The sequence below is a fragment of the Sinocyclocheilus grahami genome, unplaced genomic scaffold (assembly GCF_001515645.1).
Source record: "Sinocyclocheilus grahami isolate Dianchi unplaced genomic scaffold, SAMN03320097.WGS_v1.1 scaffold349.1, whole genome shotgun sequence".
In the NCBI taxonomy this organism is placed as follows: Eukaryota; Metazoa; Chordata; class Actinopteri; order Cypriniformes; family Cyprinidae; genus Sinocyclocheilus; species Sinocyclocheilus grahami.
Genome location: NW_015505528.1, coordinates 139,070 through 157,747, shown reverse-complemented (window position 1 = coordinate 157,747; position 18,678 = coordinate 139,070). Strand labels below are relative to the sequence as shown.

General features: G+C 38.3%; 2 protein-coding genes across 2 annotated transcripts in view; both read left to right on the top strand.

Moving 5' to 3' along the window:
• LOC107548517 (cytochrome P450 2J2-like) overlaps nucleotides 1–6,256 on the top strand; it is an 8,858-nt gene extending 2,602 nt beyond the window's left edge. Inside the window, exons 2-9 of the mRNA XM_016229224.1 lie at nucleotides 1,472–1,634; nucleotides 1,770–1,919; nucleotides 2,076–2,233; nucleotides 2,420–2,596; nucleotides 2,977–3,118; nucleotides 4,129–4,316; nucleotides 5,494–5,635; nucleotides 5,730–6,256. Coding sequence (XP_016084710.1) covers nucleotides 1,472–1,634; nucleotides 1,770–1,919; nucleotides 2,076–2,233; nucleotides 2,420–2,596; nucleotides 2,977–3,118; nucleotides 4,129–4,316; nucleotides 5,494–5,635; nucleotides 5,730–5,905 — 1,296 coding nt within the window. The 3' untranslated portion in view covers nucleotides 5,906–6,256. The remainder of the gene's footprint in view (nucleotides 1–1,471; nucleotides 1,635–1,769; nucleotides 1,920–2,075; nucleotides 2,234–2,419; nucleotides 2,597–2,976; nucleotides 3,119–4,128; nucleotides 4,317–5,493; nucleotides 5,636–5,729) is intronic.
• A 284-nt stretch (nucleotides 6,257–6,540) lies between these two features.
• LOC107548518 (solute carrier family 25 member 45) lies at nucleotides 6,541–17,760 on the top strand. Its single transcript, XM_016229225.1, has 6 exons — nucleotides 6,541–6,878; nucleotides 9,674–9,717; nucleotides 9,815–9,886; nucleotides 14,522–14,710; nucleotides 14,804–15,044; nucleotides 17,334–17,760. Exons 1-6 carry the CDS (start codon nucleotides 6,842–6,844, stop codon nucleotides 17,615–17,617), a joined length of 867 nt encoding a protein of 288 aa, XP_016084711.1. The 5' UTR covers nucleotides 6,541–6,841; the 3' UTR covers nucleotides 17,618–17,760.
• Nucleotides 17,761–18,678: the final 918 nt, after the last annotated feature.

Here is an 18,678-nt window from a genome sequence, read left to right as displayed (position 1 = left end):
GATCCTCAGACCGAGACGGACCAGGACCCCTATGCTGTTCGGGCTTAGACCTGGACCATCGTGAAATGAAGGACTGAAGGCCGCAGAGCGCGCCTTTGCCTCCCTGAACTTCTCAACCACTGTATCAACGGAGGTAACCAAAAATATTCGGAAAGGCGAAACCGGTGCATCGAGAAGAAAGCCCCTCTCTTCCATCCCGATATCTGCCAGGTTCACCCACAGATGTCTCTCAATACCTACTATAGCTATACAACAGCCTGACCTGCTGCTGCGTATGCCCTGCCATCTAAGCGAGATGGCAAGGAGGGAGTTTTAAGAGAGCACATCTTACCCATAGAAAGATAGCTAGCCAGTCGTCTTTTTTACAGGGGCATCCTCTCATAGTCGTTTCCGCGCATTGCCTCGATGTTGGCATAACTCGTATGCTAGAATTGATGAATGCGTAAGAAAGATAATGCTCAAAACTCACCATACGCAGAGCAGGAGGATTGGGAAGGCTCAGCCTCAGCTTCTTCGCCGTCCTCAGACATCTCCTGCTCTTACCGGGCCGAACCCAGCAGAGCACCGGCCCCCGGATCAAACGATGTTAAAGAAATAACATCATCCTCCAGCAGCTTACTCTCGTCCAAAGCCGACGAGCGCGAGAGGGAAAACCCCTTTTTAAACTCATCAGCCGGATCCACCTGCAATCCCCACGAGCCCATCCTCCTCCGTGCCTCAGCAGCGGTGGGTCCTGAGCCGCGGGGAGCAGATGGCTGAACATTCAGAAATAAATGAGTGATCAAAGGAAAATAAATAGGATGAGTTTAGCATTTCCTTTTTCCATTTGCCCACCAATTTATTTTATTTATTTGCCTACTTTAATCACATGTTTAAATATTTATATATGTATTTAAACAAGAATTTGTGTATTTATAGACAGATTTATTTATTTGCATATTTATTTATTTATTGTTTTTGCAGGTTTCGTGCTCCATATTCGTCCTCCATAGGCATATACTTAAAAATAATATATGAAATGAAAGGCCACAGAAGTGTACTTAGAGTACATGACATGTTTAAGTAGACCTTCAAAAAGTGCATGCCAAATGAAAGTATTTTAAATTAAAGTCTTAATCTTTTGTTTAAAGTAAACTTATTTTGATGTCTAGACTAACATAACCACAACACCAAAAAAGCAAACACAAAACTGCAACACCAAATTTGAAACAAAAGAATATGTATACAAGGGATAATGATAACTAAACTAGACACATGGTGAAATACAAAATTATGAAAACAAAGTAAAACATTAAATTATTTAACAGGAAACTAATATAGCCACTAACATCAGAGATATTAAATTATATTTTAGTTTACCGTAAAGGCTCATCAGTACACATTATTCATACTGTATTTTAAAACAATAGAAGTCAATGGAAGTTATTTTAAAATTTCATGTAGAGATGTATGTAATTTGCTGATCATGCAGGTGGCTGCAAAATTTGGCAACATTTTCAGCCTCAGAGTGGGTTACGACAAGATTGTACTAGTGTCTGGATATGAATGGGTAAAGGGGGTTTTGGTCACACAAGGAGACTACTTTCTGGACCGGGTCATATCTCCTCCTTTTAAAGAAGTAGTTCAAGGAAATGGTGAGCCTACTTTTTCTTGTGTGTCAGAATTATTGATAAGAACCACAAAAAAGTTTACCTGAATCTCTGACATCAAAACCCAGTCACTTCATGAACAAGAATTGGCAAATTGTTTAAAATAAAATTTTTATGCAGGCATTTCACTGAGCAGTGGATACAAGTGGAGGAAGCAGCGCCATTTTACTGCCTTTCACCTGAAGGCCTTTGCAGAGGGCAAAAATGCTTTGGTGCATCACATACAACAAGAATGCATCTATCTGTGTCAGAGCTTTGAGGAAGAGCAAGGTGTGGTGCTGTATTTAGGCTTGTCTCTGGTAGTTTGCCAAATCCACTACTTAGGGCTGCAAATTTAAACTTTAAATTCAATGTCATTATTTACTCACTCATATATTGCTCCAAACTCCATATTTTGCTTAAAGTAACAATAATATTACTTGACAGGAAGCCCCTTCAACCCTCATGACATCCTAAACAATGCCACTGTTAATGTAATTGGATGTTTTGTGTTTGGGAAGCATTTTGATGAGAACTTCACTGACTTCCAGAACCTACTTTTCAATTCAGACTCCATGTTCATAGAAAATATTCCACAAATCCAGGTAATTTTTTGTCACTTTTTCTTCTGTGAAGTATAGAGGTTTTGTTTGCGAATACACTTATTTAAGCTAATCTTTCGTAAATGAGTTGACGTGGTATGCGGTAGGCTATAACGTTTACCATTTCTTACCAGATTATGTGAAATAAGATGATGTTAATGCAAATGTTCTGTTTTAATATATTTTTAGTTTTACTGTGCATTTCCTGGGATTGTCAAACGTTTCTATGGAGCACATAAGACAGCTTTATTAAACCATGCAAAGCTATCAGCCTTCATTAAGAAACAAATTGAGAAACATAAGAAGGATTGGGATCCTTTTGATCATCGTGATTTCATAGATGCCTACATTGGAGAGATAGATAAGGTAAGACAGTGAAGACTCTTTCACTGATTATTTATTGATTCCTAAAGTACTCTATGGCAAGCATTATAATATCATAGATTTTTTTGCATCTAAAGTCAAAACGAAATAATATTCACAACCCATTTTAGGGCTTGAAAAACTAGAGAAAGCTAAACAAAGTTATATGTTGCAATATAAAAGTTACATAGGTTATATTTTTGATAAGACAAACATTTTCTTTCTTTAGTATACAATGAAAACAGGAACATGCATTAAGAGAGAAGATTTTGATTTCATGTTGACTTTAAATTAGTATGAATATCAATCATAAGCTCTGCTATGCTTTGACAGAATGAGTTTTAAATCTGGTCCAGTGTGTCTGAATCATGGTTTTGTTTTAGAGACGGAAGGATACAGAGGCTGCTTTCACTGGGGATAACCTCTCCTGTATCACTGTGGACCTGCTTAAGACTGGGACGCAAACCATGACCGACACCCTACGATGGGCTTTACTTCTAATGATCAAGTACCCCAACGTCCAAAGTAAGTGAACTCGAAAACATCTATTCTGTGAAATCACCATATAGATTATATATGTATGTATGTGTTATAGTAATAGACTTAATGAATAGTTTAATGAATAGAAATTAAAATTTGCTCGAAATTTACTCACCCTTAGGCCGTCCAAGACATAGATGAGTTTGTCTCTTCTTTAGAACAGATTTGGAGAAATTTAGCGTTAAATCACTTGCTCACCGATGGATCCTCTGCAGTGAATGGGTGCCGTCAGAATGAGAGTCCAAACAGCTGATAAAAACATCACAATAATCCACAAGTAATCCACACGACTACAGTTCATCAAGTGAAAAGTGGCACGTTTGTAAAATGCAAACACATCATTAAGACATTTTAACATTAAAACAATTACTTTTGGCCAAAAATATGAGTCCATAATCCATAATAATGGTTCCTCCAGTGAAAAAGTCCATGCGCTGTTGTCATCTCACATCAAAATCCAACAACATATTTGTTTAGAACTGTTTTGGACTGTTTTCGGTTGTTAATGATGATTGATCTATGCATATTTCTCTCCTGGGTCAGACGAGATGACTTTTTCACTGAAGTAAGCTTTATAGACTCATAATTTTAGCTGGAAGCAACCATTTAAAACATCTGAATGATTTTGTTTCTTACAAACACGCAGCTTTTGGCTTCACAAGGCATTAACTGATGGACTGGAGTGGTGTGGATTACTTGTGGATTAATGTCATGTTTTTATCAGCTGTTTGGACTCCCATTCTGACGGCACCCATTCACTGCAGAGGATCCATTGGAGAGCAAGTGATGTAATGCTAAATTTTTCCTAATTTGTTCTGATGAAGAAAAAAAATTCCTTTTCATCTTTGGTTGGCCTGAGGATGAGTACATTTTCAGAATGTTTTCTTTTTTTGGGTGAATATTAATATAATTCATGATGTGAGTCACAATAACCTGTACTATATGTGTTTGTTAACATAGCCACTAAATTGTATGATTGTTGTCATTTTTCACAGAGAAAGTTCAAGATGAGATCGACTGTGTAATTGGGAAGTGGCGGCAGCCATGTTTGGTAGACCGAGCCAGTATGCCTTACACAGACGCAGTTCTTCATGAAACTCAGAGAGTGAGCAACATCTTCCCTCTGACTGCGCCCCGTCTGACAAGTCGCGACTCAACACTGGCTGGATACTCCATTCCTAAAGTACTTCTGCTCTAGTGTTGTACTGTTGTTGTACTAATGAAATTTGCCATGGAAGCACTTCTTGGATTGTTTTCTCCTTCGGGATAATTGCTTTTGCTTGTATTTATTTGCTTTAGGTAATTTGTAAATTGCACTGGGTATGTCCAGTATTGCAAACTTGAACAAGGTTTGTATGGAAAAGTGTTTCAATGTTGTTAATGAGCCTGATAAAATCAATTGATTCATTTTAATATTGGTAATAAGTGGATCAAATATTCATATTAGTTTGAAAACCCTGATATAGATTAATACCCCTTATGAAAAAGAAGTGCACTTAATTGTGTTTAATGTGCACTTATAGTTGTAGTCAAATCTTAAAAGTAAATTTTCAAGAATTGCACTTGCAAATAATATAATATTAATTAAATAAAAGGCCAATTAAGCGTACTTAAAGATAAACACTGTCATGATTGTTTCTTAACACATTTAAATACGCTTAAAAGTTTTACTTTAAAGTACATTTTAAATCATTGTTTTAGTCATTTTTACAGCTTTAAAGGAGTACACTTATTTTGATGTATTGACTAACATAAAGCATATGTACAGTACTTGATTATAATTTTAACTGCAGTGTTTTATACAACATTACATTTAAAGTTAATATATGTTAAATGTACTGATTTGCAACTTCACCTTTACAAATATGTAACTACAAATATATTTAAATATATGACACGCGTTGAAATAGAAATGACATCAGTTTACATAAATACTTGTTAGTATATTCGGCAGTACACTTGAACCATATTTCAAAGACAATAATAGTGATTATGAAATTAGATCTGAAGATGCTTACTTATGTCCTATTAGGTAAAAAAAAAACATAATTATATTAATTGCATTTAATATGAATTTTAACTATAATAAATTTTCATTAATTGTAAATAACATGCAAACAACATGCATGTGTCTGAAAACATCACATTCAGCTCACACTTAATTATGTTCTATTAAAATACATAATTTCCGTAATAAGTGCTCATTGTAAAAGTATGCTAAAGTATACTTCTTTTTCACAAAGGGACTTGCTTCATAGATATGGACGTTTGGCCTTGCGCTGATCAAAATGCAAACTCTGGCATGTTATTACATACTGTAATTATATGAGTATTTTTTTCTCCGTTTCCTTTCACACAAGGGCACACTGGTCATCTGTAATCTCTCATCTGTGCTAAAGGATCCATCACAATGGGAAAAACCAGATCAGTTTTATCCTGAACACTTCCTAGATGACCAAAGGAATTTTAGGAAACGGGAAGCATTTTATCCATTTTCGGCAGGTAGACTTTCATTGTATTTCACTCACACTTACAAATGATGTTTTAATGTAAGATGACGTGTGCATACATGTGTCCTGCCTTTACATTTGTCCAGGGAAAAGGTCATGTCTGGGTGAGCAGCTGGCACGAAATACACTCTTCCTGTTCTTCACTTCCCTCCTCCAGAGGTTCTCATTCTCAGCTCCTGAAGGACTAGCACCTCGCTTTAAGGACCAGGAACAGGTCAAGACGTCCCAAGAACCCTCCCAGATCTGTGTGTCATTACGTTGATAGAAACTATAGGAATCCCATCTGAACTGATACCGAGTTCTATTAATAGATGGATGTTATGTTAATACATGCAGCAAAATGCAGTCAACATGCAGTACAGTGTTTTGATGAAATAATATATCTTTGCATATAAATCTCTTTATCTCTCTCTATCTAACTGTCTAACTGTCTACAAAATGTATTTGATAGTGATGAAGTATTTGCAAGGACATATGCGTTATTAATATAATCATTATGTTTTTTTATGTTTAGACTGCAAAATGTTAATACAATGCAAATGTGAAAATTATGCTAAATTGTAGCATGTGATTGTAAGATCCACTTTATTCCCCAGAAACAAAGAATGAAAAAATACCCTGTTGACTTATACACAGTAGAGATTTTCCTGTATTTCCGTGATATTGTACAATTGCTATATATTTTGAAAATGATATCCCTTGTAAAGAGAACATCATTTTAAGATCATTTTGAAATTAGGTGGGCGCAGCATTATAAACATCTGATAAGGTATCACCACCAGATGGTAGTAGAGCAGCTCTTGAGACCAAACAAACTCTTTAAGACCCCCTCTTTCTCTCTCGGTTTACTTTTGAGCAACAGCAAGTTTCTGCCAAAAATGCAGATTCGTTGTGTTGTTAAAAGGCCAGAGACATTGCAGTCGCGCTCGTGACAGTACTGAAGCAAGCAAGATGATTTCTGCCCAAAGTGGACACACTCATGCTTTGTCGTGAAATCTGAGTTTTTGCTTTGAAAAATATTCTAGAATCGACTTATAGGTTCAAGTATCAGAGCGCTGCGTCGGAACTTTGGCAGCGGGCCGTTGGTTTCCTACTGCACGAAACCAACGCATAAAACAGACATTTCACCTTGGACTAACTAAAGTAGAGTTTTTATTTTTTTATTATTGGTGTATTTTACGAGTTTAATGAATGTGCCATGCCGTTTGTGGAGTTCGTCGCAGGATGGATTTCAGGTAATTCTTAACTTTGGCTTTGGAATTCTTAACATGTCTGGTTGAAATACATAGCTAATAGATGACTTTGAATCAGCTCGGTTTTATTAGCCATTAACTGAGAAGTTATAAACATCACGGTAGTACCATGATATTCTTTACGACGCCCCTCATACCTCATACGTGTAAAGTGTATGAATATGTTGGTAGCTCAAGACAACAGGTAAATAAGAAAACATTTAACTAATAGATTTCATCATACTTTCATCAGTTGATAACATTAAGACATTTTGTATTGCAAGTTATCTGAAATGTTATGATTAAATATAAAAATATGGCATAATCTAATTAAATAGGCACTATAATTTGCATACATTTCCAGAAGAAAAATTTGACCATCGGATAAAGCCAGATTCAGCTTTGTTGGTTCATTTTGATGATATAAATAATAATGATAATAAAAGTCAAAAATAAAAATCACCGTGTTTGGTGAACTTTCGCCAATTCATCCCTTTGTAAAAAACCTTCAGAACAGATAGAAATTACTGTTAAAGTCCCCATGAAATCAAAATTCAAGTTTTTTGGGTGTTAGTATCAATATGTTAGTCTTAAGGTTATCTATAAGGCAGTGTGCTCCAAAACAGTGGCAAACTTCGCATTTAGAAGATATAAGCATTCAAAGCTTGCAGTTCGTCACTTCCGCCAAAACGGCTGAACGATTTTTTTGACGTCACATCGTACTTCAGCTTCTCATCAAACTTTCTGTCCAATCAAATGCTCTCTAGAATCCGAAGCGCCCGCCCCCTACACTATAAAATAGACGCTGAAGCCGCGGCTGAAATTGGTCACTTGTCCACAGAATTAGTATTTTCTGTACAGTGAATGGCACGTAGTGCACTATATAGGGGACAGGGAACGATTCAAACAGTGTAAATATGCTTTCCATTGAGGAAAAAAGAAGTCTGGTTCAGAGACACAATAGGTGCGTTCGACTTCATGCAGCAATGCAAACCGATCGGCGGCTGACTTGAAGCAGTGCATGCCAGTTAGAAATTGTGTCCGACTTGAACTGGCGCCGACGCCACGTCACTGTCACGTGTGGCATCAAAGTACCGCGATAGTGTTTCGAGAGCAGCCGGCTATCGCAAGCCGTTTTAGCATTTAAAACTTTAGTTTGACTATCCGTAAATATCATTTAAGATAGGAACAATTGTATTTTGACGAGTCATAATTATAATTCGACTAGTCACAATGACAATTAGAGATATCTGCAATTATAATTGCACCAGTAAGAAATCGGATTAGAGATATGTACTCTAAATGAAAACATGAAAAATAGTACAAATAAATGCATGACGGACAAGAACAATGCTTCAGAATCAGATGCAGTCAAAAAAGGAAGAAGGCTGATTTTAAAAAGATAACAATTTAATAAAAGTTGTATAAAACTGGCATTGATGACATTTATTAGTAAGCCTGTGAGTCCAGCAGGGGGTGCTCACCCTGTGGTCTGTGTGGGTCCTAACGCCCCAGTATAGTGACGGGGACACTATACTGTCAACAAGCACCGTCCTTCGGATGAGACGTTAAACCGAGGTCCTCCTGACTCTCTGTGGTCATTAAAAATCCCAGGATGTCTTTCGAAAAGAGTAGAGGTGTGACCTCCGCATCCTGGCCAAATTTGCCCATTGGCCTCTGATCATCAGCCCCATATCTGCTGATTGGCTTCATCACTCTCTCCTCTCCACCAATAAGCTGGTGTGTGGTGGGCGTTCTGGCACACTATGGCTGCCGTCGCATCATTCAGGTGGATGCTGCACACTGGTGGTGGATGAGGAGATACCCCCTGACAATGTAAAGCGCTTTGAGTGCCTTGAAAAGCGCTATATAAATGTAATGAATTAAAATGAATAAATTAATTAATTATAATTAATTAAACTGTAATTCATCAATGGCTGCAAAATGGAGTCAATCCCATAGACTCCCCATGTTAAAATGCCCAACTTTACAGCAGAAAAAAAACATGTTTATAGCCTGGTTCAAAAAGTGAATTTGGTCTATATAGCTAATTTTGCCCTTCATGACAACTGTGAGGGGGGTGAATTTTTTTATAACTCATCCGTTTAAATTATTATTAAGCCTTAAAGTTCTGCATAATTAAGGGCGTGGCCACTTGAGTGACTGGTGGATTGCCGCTGCTGTCACCACTGTCAAGCTTGGTGGGCGTGGTTTCACCAACCTGAGCCCGCCTCTTTGCCCATTTTCGATTATCCGGGAGTGACGTGCGGTGACGCGCTGCCAAGATGGCGACGGCCCACTCCTCCCACTTTGAGCTTCAAAAACGCTGTTCGGAAATCTACGGGTGACAAACACGACGTCCATGTTTTTATACAGTCTATGGTTTTTAAGCATTTCAGGGGACCTTTAAGTTTGGTGTATGCAAGGGGAGGGGGAGGGGGCTTTTAAGATATGTACTGTAAAGAGTGACAGACACAAATAGAAAAAGTTTAATAAAATAATCACTTAAATGTGTATTTTATATTTTCTTTCCACTAGTCTTAAAAAAAAACAAGATATGGAAATATGGATCCAAAAAGGTCAAAATTGAACAGAGCATGAAAAAACAATGGTTTTGCCTGTAATATATTGCCTTAACAACTAATATGATTTCTTCACAAATGGTACAGCTGCAGTACTCTTTGTACAAGGTTATAAGAAATTTAGTCATTACTCTGTTACTCTATTATAAATGTTTCATAATATCAGACTGCAAACTGTTCAATGATTCACGAATGTTTAATCATATGTGGTGTCAGGTGCTGTTGGTTTAGTTGTTGGTCACCCTTTGGACACAGTAAAGGTGAGTTTCTTTGATAATAGATTTAAAGTATGTGTGATTTGCTGGTTTTCAGTCACTGACACTACTAATGCAGTTGATGCCTTTATTATGGTCATAGGTGCGCTTGCAGACCCAGACTGTGTATAGAGGGATATTTGATTGTGTGGTCAAAACATACACACATGAAGGAGTAAGTTATCAAAAACTACATTTTACATATACTGTAAATGCAGTACATATACAAATTTGTGCTCAAAATGTTTCATACATTTGGTAAATATAATCAAAGGCGGCTGTGAAAATAAATCTGCATTGTTATTCCTTTTGAGCTTTTATTTAAAAAATTTACAAAACTCACTTTTCATTGGAGAATAAGAATTTAAAATGGGGGGGGGGGGGGGATTTCAATCAATCACTCCAGACCCTTCAGATTTTCAGGTCCATGTTGGTGCTTCTCCTTTTCAGTTCACCCCACTCATTTTCTATAGGGTTCAGGTCAGGGAACTGGGATGGCCATGGAAGAAGCTTGGTTTTGTGCCCATTTTTGTTTTGATTTTGATGTTTGTTTTTGGATCATTATCCTGTTGGAAGATTTAACATTAGTCCATTATAAGGTTTCTAGCAGAGGCAGTCAGTTTAGATTTTATATCCGTTGGTATAGAATCCATATAGGTATTGGTATAGAATCTATGATGCCATGTATCTGAACAAGATGTCCAGGATCTCAAACAGAAAAATAGGCCCACAACATTAAAAATTCAGCAGTATATTTAATTGTACACATGGGGTACTTTTTTATCCCTGTGGACACCAAACCCATCAAACCCACCCAGTGTTTGCTGCTAAAATGCTCATTTTTTTGTTTAATCTGACCATAACAATTTTTGTTCCAGTAGTGTCTAGCAAATGAATGCTGGAGTTTGTTTTTGGATGACAGCATTTTATTCTCTTGATTTATTTTTGAAACCCTCCCAAACAACGTGGTACTGTTTGATCTTTTTTTTTTTTAGGGTTTATGACCCTGAGACTCAAATATTTTCTGCAATTCTCTAGCTGTGATCTTTTGGCCACTCCAACTATTCTCCTCACCTTGATAGACAAAATAAACATGTCCTCTTCCAGGCAGATTTGTAGCTTTTTCTGTTAATTCTTAATTATTGCCCTAATGGTGGAATTTTTAATTCTTTAACTCTTTTCTTACACCCACTTTCTAATTTGCGAAGCTCAACACTATTTTGATGCATATCAGAGCAATATTCTTTGGTTTTACTCATTGTGATGAATGATTAAGGGAACTTGGCCTATGCTTTTATGGTTTCTGTTCATTTGGACTTTGAGTTTTTATCATTTTCTCTTGTGTTTGTTGTCATGGTTCCTGATTTGAGTTTGTCATTATGTTCAGGTGTGTCTTGTTAAATATCCTCATTTGGTCTGCGTACTTAAGTTTCTCTCTTTTCAGCTTCAGTTGGTCGGTTATTGATGTTTGTACCTTACGTGTGCTGGTTATGGATTACCTGTGTTTTGAGGAATAAATACCCTATTTGAATTTAACTTCTTCTTCATGCGCCTTCAGTCTATCTTCAATCTAGCAGCTCCATGACAGAATAATCGACCAGAAAGGAACTAAAGTGAAAGATTTACCCCTGTTTATTTAAAAAAAAAAATTGTCAGTGTTTTTGTTTTCCGTTTCCCTATGGATCACTTTTACCTGCTTTGCCTTGAGCAGGGGAACCGTGGAAGAATTCCTAGGTCTCACCCACCTGACGACCTTCCTGGACGACTGCCTGAGCATGTTCTTACACACGTTCTGAACACTGCTACACATGTGCAGTTGTCTGGGGAATGTCCTCAAGGGTGCTTTGTGGCGTATGTAGAGTGGGTGCTGATGTCCTGTGGATCGCTGCTCAGTGGTCATCGCCGACGACAACACCAGCCCCACTCCAGACCCAGAGCCCAGCCAACCATCACCCCGCTGTGCGGCGCGTCAGCCACAGCCCAACGCAGAGGGAGAACCAAAGCCCGTCACGAACGATGAGCCATCGCCAGAAAGAGCGACAGAGCTGAGGATCACCCCGAAGCCAGAGCCTCATCGATCATCTCACCAAGTGCTAGAGATGCGACAGTTGATGAAACGGTGGAGAGTGAGGGCGCAGAGAAAAGGGTGAGCTGAGGCAGGACTCAGAGGATATAATAGACTTTTATATCTCTGCCTGTCCTGTACGGCCAAGAAGGCCGTTTATGAACTCTCTGTTTGTCCTGAAACGACCATGGAGGTCGCTCCCCTGTCAGAGGCGCTTCATGTAATGGGAGTCACCATATTGTGTGTCTGGGACATGCACGCCCCTCCCGAAGTGGTGGCGTTCACCTTGGAACTGTCTGTCTGTCCCGTCATGACCAAGGAGGTAGTTCCCCTACACTCTTAAAAATAAAGGTGCTTCAAAAGGTTCTTCAAGCGATGCCATAGAAGAACCATTTTTGGGTCCACAAAGAACCATTCAGTCAAAGGTTCTTTAAAGAACCATCTCTTTCTTACCTTTTTGTAATCTTACCTTTTTGTAATCTGAAGAACCTTCTTTCGCCACAAAGAACCTTTTGTGAAACAGAAAGGTTCTTCAGATGGTAAAGGTTCTTTATGGAACCATTTAGACAAAAAGGTTCTTCTATGCCATCGTGAAGCACCTTTATTTTTAAGAGTGTATCCGCTGCACTCTCTGTGCTGGGAGTTGCGCTTTGGTGTGTGTGGGCTGCATAAACCTGCCCAGAAAACCCTGTCTGTCATGAATTCCCACCCAGCCTCTCTCTCCCACCTCCTCTTATGAGCCATCTGCCATCTTCTGCCCCGCTGGCGCTGCATCCTGCCAGTCCCTCAGCTGTCCATCTGTGGAGCAGATTTGCTTCGGGTCTGTCAGTCTCCAGCTCCACCGTGGTCAGGGGATCCCCGGTCTCCATCTTCAACCTCCAAGACCCGGACTCCGCCTCGGCCCATCGACCCAGCGGCTCCACCATGGCTCACAGCTCTAGCCTGAGTGACAGTGTCTATCACTGCCTGTGATAGGCCACTAAAGTCTGCTGCGTCCAGTCAAGAAGCTACACGTGGAGGTTCCAGGGATTCCCGAGAAAGGGGAATATGCCAGGAAGGGGCTGTCACAAGGAGCATCAGGTTTGAGAACCAGGTCTGTGTGGGCCAATAAGGTGCAATCAACAAAACCTGCTCCTCATCCTTCCTGATCCAGCACACTGTCTGTGTCTGTGCAAGGAGGCTCACTGGGGGAACTGCGTACTTGTGCAGACCCTGGGGCCAGCTGTGTGCCAGTAGATCCATTCCAAGGGAGGCCTCGGGCTCCCAAGTGAGGCCCCATAACACCAGTATCAACGTAACGTCGAACGAGATTCACTGAAAGGGAACAGTAGTTCAAAACCAGCACTGTATAGTAATTCAATGTTTGACACAATTTTAATGCTTCTTCATGCTACATGTGGATAAACTAACTATGGATACATTTACAACTCTATACTGTATAGCTCTATATATAGTATGTATTTACCTACACAGTTTGCTTCTTAAGTTTACAAAACTTGCAAAATAATAGCTCTTACTTAGTACTGCTCTTGTAAAGCTAAATAACATTTTACATATTTACCACTAGACAGAACACACCCATCATTATATTCAAAGATTTACATCCCCTTGGTTACAAATATAGTGTGTTACCTTCTTGAGCATCAGTGAATGTTTGCACCTTTTGTGAGTTGCATATGAGAAAAGATGGATTTCAACATCATATAGACAGTTTTTAAAGAGCTCAAATGTGCAGAGGATGCTGGTAAACCCAAGAATGTGCAGGTCCTGGATTTTTCTGATGAACAGGGCAGTGTCACTACTCGCTACTCAAGACAAAAAAGAGACTTTTGAACCACTATCACAAAAACATGCAAACATTAATCCAGGAAGCAACACACCATAAGGGAATGCAAACTTATGAACAGAATACTTTGTGTACTTTATTATTTTGTCTTGTGGCATAAATGCGAAACATATCAGGGCAGTAATATATATATATATATATATATATATATATATATAAAAGAATTTCAGCTTTGCCATGTAGGGATAAATTACATTTTAAATATATTAAAAAAGAAAGCAGTTATTTAAAATGTTAATAATATTTCATAATATTATTGTATTTTTGATCAAATGAATGCAGCCTTGGTGAGCAAAAGAGACATAAAAACACTAATGGTTGTGTATGCATAAACATTTGCATTACATTGCATTTTACATTTAGCAGACACTTTGTGCAATTAAATGAGCAATGATACACAAGTGCTATAACAAGTTTCAGTTAGCTTAACGCAGTACACGTAGCAAGGTTGTAAAATTATATAATAAATAAAAAGAAAATGGGTAGAACGGAAAAATAATAGAGCAAGCTAGTGTTAGAGGCCCCTTTTGCTTTTGTTAATTGTATAATAAAAATAAAACAAATAGAATACCAAAAGAATATAGAAGCTAGAGTTAGTTGTTTTATCCTTTTAAGAAAACAAACAGTAAATAAATAGAGTGCGTCTAAAAGGGGCCAGTTAAAAAAATATATAATTAAAATAGAAAGTGCTAGAGTTAGATGGTCAAATAAAGATGGAAGAGATGTGTTTTTAGCCGATTCTTGAAGATGGCTAAGAACTCAGCTGCTCGGATTGAGTTGGGCAGGTCATTCCACCAATAAACGCTTATGTTTGTTAGAAAAAATTTTATAAGTTACCTCTGTTTCTACGAAACGTTAATCACTTGAATGACAGATCTTCTTTTTGCCTTTTTCCCCAGTTTCGTGGATTTTTTAAAGGCATGTCATTTCCTGTCGTCTCTGTTGCCATTAGCAACGCTGTGGCCTTTGGTTCATACAGTAATGCGCTGGATTACCTTACTCGGTCAGGTCACAACAACTCTGACCAAAGCAAGCGGTCATCACTCACTGCTGTGTTCATGGCTGGGTGTTTTTCAGGGTTAGCACAGGCAAGTCTGGGCATCAAGCCAGCAAAGTCCAAAACAATCTAAAGCAACACATTGCATGTCACTAATTTGTGCTAATTTGATCCACTCTCACAGTTGTTTGTTTCAGCGCCGATAGACCTGGTTAAAGTGCGTCTGCAGAACCAGACGAAGTCCGGTAGGAATAAGTACAGAGGCCCCATACATTGTATTGCTGTGATCTTAAGAGAGGACGGGGTGAAAGGCCTTTTCAGAGGAATGTGGGCTCTTGCCCTGCGCGACGTGCCTTGTTTTGGACTTTACTTCCTGCCATACGAGCTGATCTGCATGATGCTGACTGAGAAAGGGAAGCAACCAGGTAATTGTGCATAAACAAATGTTAGTAAATTGTATTTGTAAGTTTCTATTTATGGCTGTATATTATATACAATACTATATAGAATATGTATATATTAGATTTGTAAGTTTATATTTGTGGTATATTGATTTATGAAATATTCTGAAATATTTGGTAACACTTTACTATAATGTCCCATTAGGTTACATTAATTCATACAGTGGTTCCCAACCCTGGTCCTGGAGGCACCCCAACACTGCACACTGAGAAAGTCTCCTTTCTCTGACACACCAGTTTCAGGTCTTGCCCTGCGTTCCATTCGGAAGGGCTCATCCCTATGCCCTAATCCCTTCAAAGGGTTTACTCTCCGGAGTGAGAGCTTTGTAGGGTTGAAGGGTGTAGGGGACCAAACAACTGTTTCTTGAAGTGCCCTTGCCCACATGGAGGTGCCATCATCATGCAAAGGATCACGTGGGCCCTTTGAAGTGGCCAGTTTTGAGCACTTCGGTTTGGAACGACCCTTCAATATGGCGGCCATGATTGTTTTCACTCCGAAAGTGCCCTTTGGAGGGCAATATATCCCATTTGGAACGCACCGTTGGAGTCTCTACTAATGAGCTGATGACCTGAATCAGGTGTGTTTGATTAAGGAGACATGCAAAACATGCAGTATTGGGGTGCCTCCACGACCAGTGTTGGGAACCACTGAATTAATGCATTAACTTATTTTTGAAAAGGAAAGGACAGAACAGGACATGTGGCCAAGTATGTTGTCCCATACTTGGAATTTGTGCTCAGCACAAGTACACAGCAGTGAGTAGTGAACTAACATGCACACACACCCTGAGCAATGGGCAGCCAATGCTGTGGTGCAGTTGGGGGTTTGGTGACTTGCTCAAGGGTCTCACCTCAGTTGTGGTATTGAGGGTGGAGAGAGCACTGGATGTTCACTCCCTCCACCTACAATCCCTGGTGGAGACTTGAACCCGTGACCTTCGGGTTACAAGTCCGACTCTCTATCCATTAGGCCACGACTGCCCCAATATAAAGTTGCACCACACGAGACTCGGACCAACAATCTCCAGGTCAAGTGCCTGTCGTCCATCTTGTTGCACCACTGGGAAGACAACTTACATTAACTAACAATCATAAATCTTGTTTGTACCAGTCATCTTTATTGTTAGTTCATGTCAGTTCAGGTCCATTAACTAATACTAAAAACTTTTGATTTTAATAATGCATTCGTATTGTAATGTTAAAGTAATTAGTAAAGTAATGTTAAAATGAACATGAACTAAGATTAATAAATACATTTACATTTAAAATAGGTTTTAAAAATGTATTTATATTTATGGTATATTAATTTTACCTATAATATAGTAGCTTATATGCAATATTTATATTACATTCGTACGCTTGTAGTTATGGCTGTATGTTATATGAATTTAAATATTTTAAATGATACAAAATTATAAAATATGAATTTATATTTACAGTATATTCACAATAGAGTATTATGTTATAATGTTTCACTCCCTCCACCTACAATCCCTGGTGGAGACTTGAACCCGTGACCTTCGGGTTACAAGTCCGACTCTCTATCCATTAGGCCACGACTGCCCCAATATAAAGTTGCACCACACGAGACTCGGACCAACAATCTCCAGGTCAAGTGCCTGTCGTCCATCTTGTTGCACCACTGGGAAGACAACTTACATTAACTAACAATCATAAATCTTGTTTGTACCAGTCATCTTTATTGTTAGTTCATGTCAGTTCAGGTCCATTAACTAATACTAAAAACTTTTGATTTTAATAATGCATTCGTATTGTAATGTTAAAGTAATTAGTAATGTTAAAATGAACATGAACTAAGATTAATAAATACATTTACATTTAAAATAGGTTTTAAAAATGTATTTATATTTATGGTATATTAATTTTACCTATAATATAGTAGCTTATATGCAATATTTATATTACATTCTTACGCTTGTAGTTATGGCTGTATGTTATATGAATTTAAATATTTTAAATGATACAAAATTATAAAATATGAATTTATATTTACAGTATATTCACAATAGAGTATTATGTTATAATGTTATTTTTATGTATTATATGTATAGAATATTATATATTAGTATATTTGTAAGTTTATGGCTGTATATTATATGTATGAATACAGCTCATTCATCATTAGGACTGATTATTTAGCAAAGTTACTAAATAGTTTGCAAAATGCATGTTCAGGAGCCCCACACATTTTCACTGATAAACCGAGTAGTAATATGAAGATGTGGTCTTCAGGTAACACTGCTGTCCTGGTGGCCGGTGGTGTTGCTGGCGTGGTCACATGGGCCTGTGCCACCCCCATGGACGTGGTGAAGGCTCGACTGCAGATGTGTGGCGGTGGCGGTCGCATGTACAGCGGTGTGCTGAACTGCATTACTGTGAGTGTGCGTGAGGAGGGCATGCGGGTCTTCTTCAAAGGCCTTCTTCTGAACAGCGTGAGAGCGTTCCCTGTGAACGCCGTGACCTTCCTCAGCTTTGAGATGCTGCTGAGAGCCATGACCGACTCACCTCAGGACTAAGGGACAGCTGCAGGATGATGAACTTTTGTAGGCCAAAACCCGGAAACAAGTTAGCAAATTAGCATTTCCATCGGTTCCATCATTCTTTGATGTTTTTTTTTTAATGAAGCATTGGTTATATGGCTGAAATAAGGCCTGTGGTGAACACAAGCTCGATATTTCTTAATGGTTTATTCTAGGACAAGTAAATAGGTTTTACTTGTCTTGAAAAAGGTGGTTGCTAATACTAGTCACTTTCACAGCTGCGTTGTGTTTATAATCTCACACTTGCAAACTATTCTTGCAAACTCAAACTTCAGGGATAATGTGTTTTAAATACAGACTGAAAAAAGGTCTCTGAAGTTGGGATGAAATGGTTACCGGTTTGATGATAAACTGATAAAAAGTCCTGACGGTTAGTATTACCATTTCAAATTCGAATTATTATTAAAACCGTGTTTGATTATCGCGATTTGAAAACTAAATACTTAATAAATACTTCTCAGCATGTTGTAACATGCTTCGTATGAAAACATGACGGAAGGCAGAGTGAAAACAATTATATGAGAGAATTGTATGATGGAATTCTATAAATGCCTAAGGGGGATCCGACTGTCTTCAAGAAAGTTTCGATGTTATTTTCTTTTCATTTTCCCTCTGTAATGCCTAATAAACTAGTGTTTATAAGCGCAGCGCTGCTTTGTTTACAGAGGTTATTTCTGTTCTTCCATAAGCACCACCTGCTGTCTTGAAGATTTATATTTTCATTTAGCCTGTCTGTTATAACATGTTATGTTTGTCACCCAGCCAATAGTTTTTGTTTGATTAAAATCCAGCCATCATTTTTTTGTTTAATTTTAAAGTTTATTCAAACAAAAAGTGCATAGTGCGACCCATTTTACTTGTGTATGAGTACTTTTTCCAACATTTCCTGCACATTTTAACAATATTAATAACCTTATCATTTTGGCCACTATAATCATGATATGAAAATCCTACTGGGCTTTTGTTGAAAGAATCAGAATGATGCGAACTGACAAGTTGGCCTACAAAAACACGTCATCACTGAGCGCCTCTGTTAG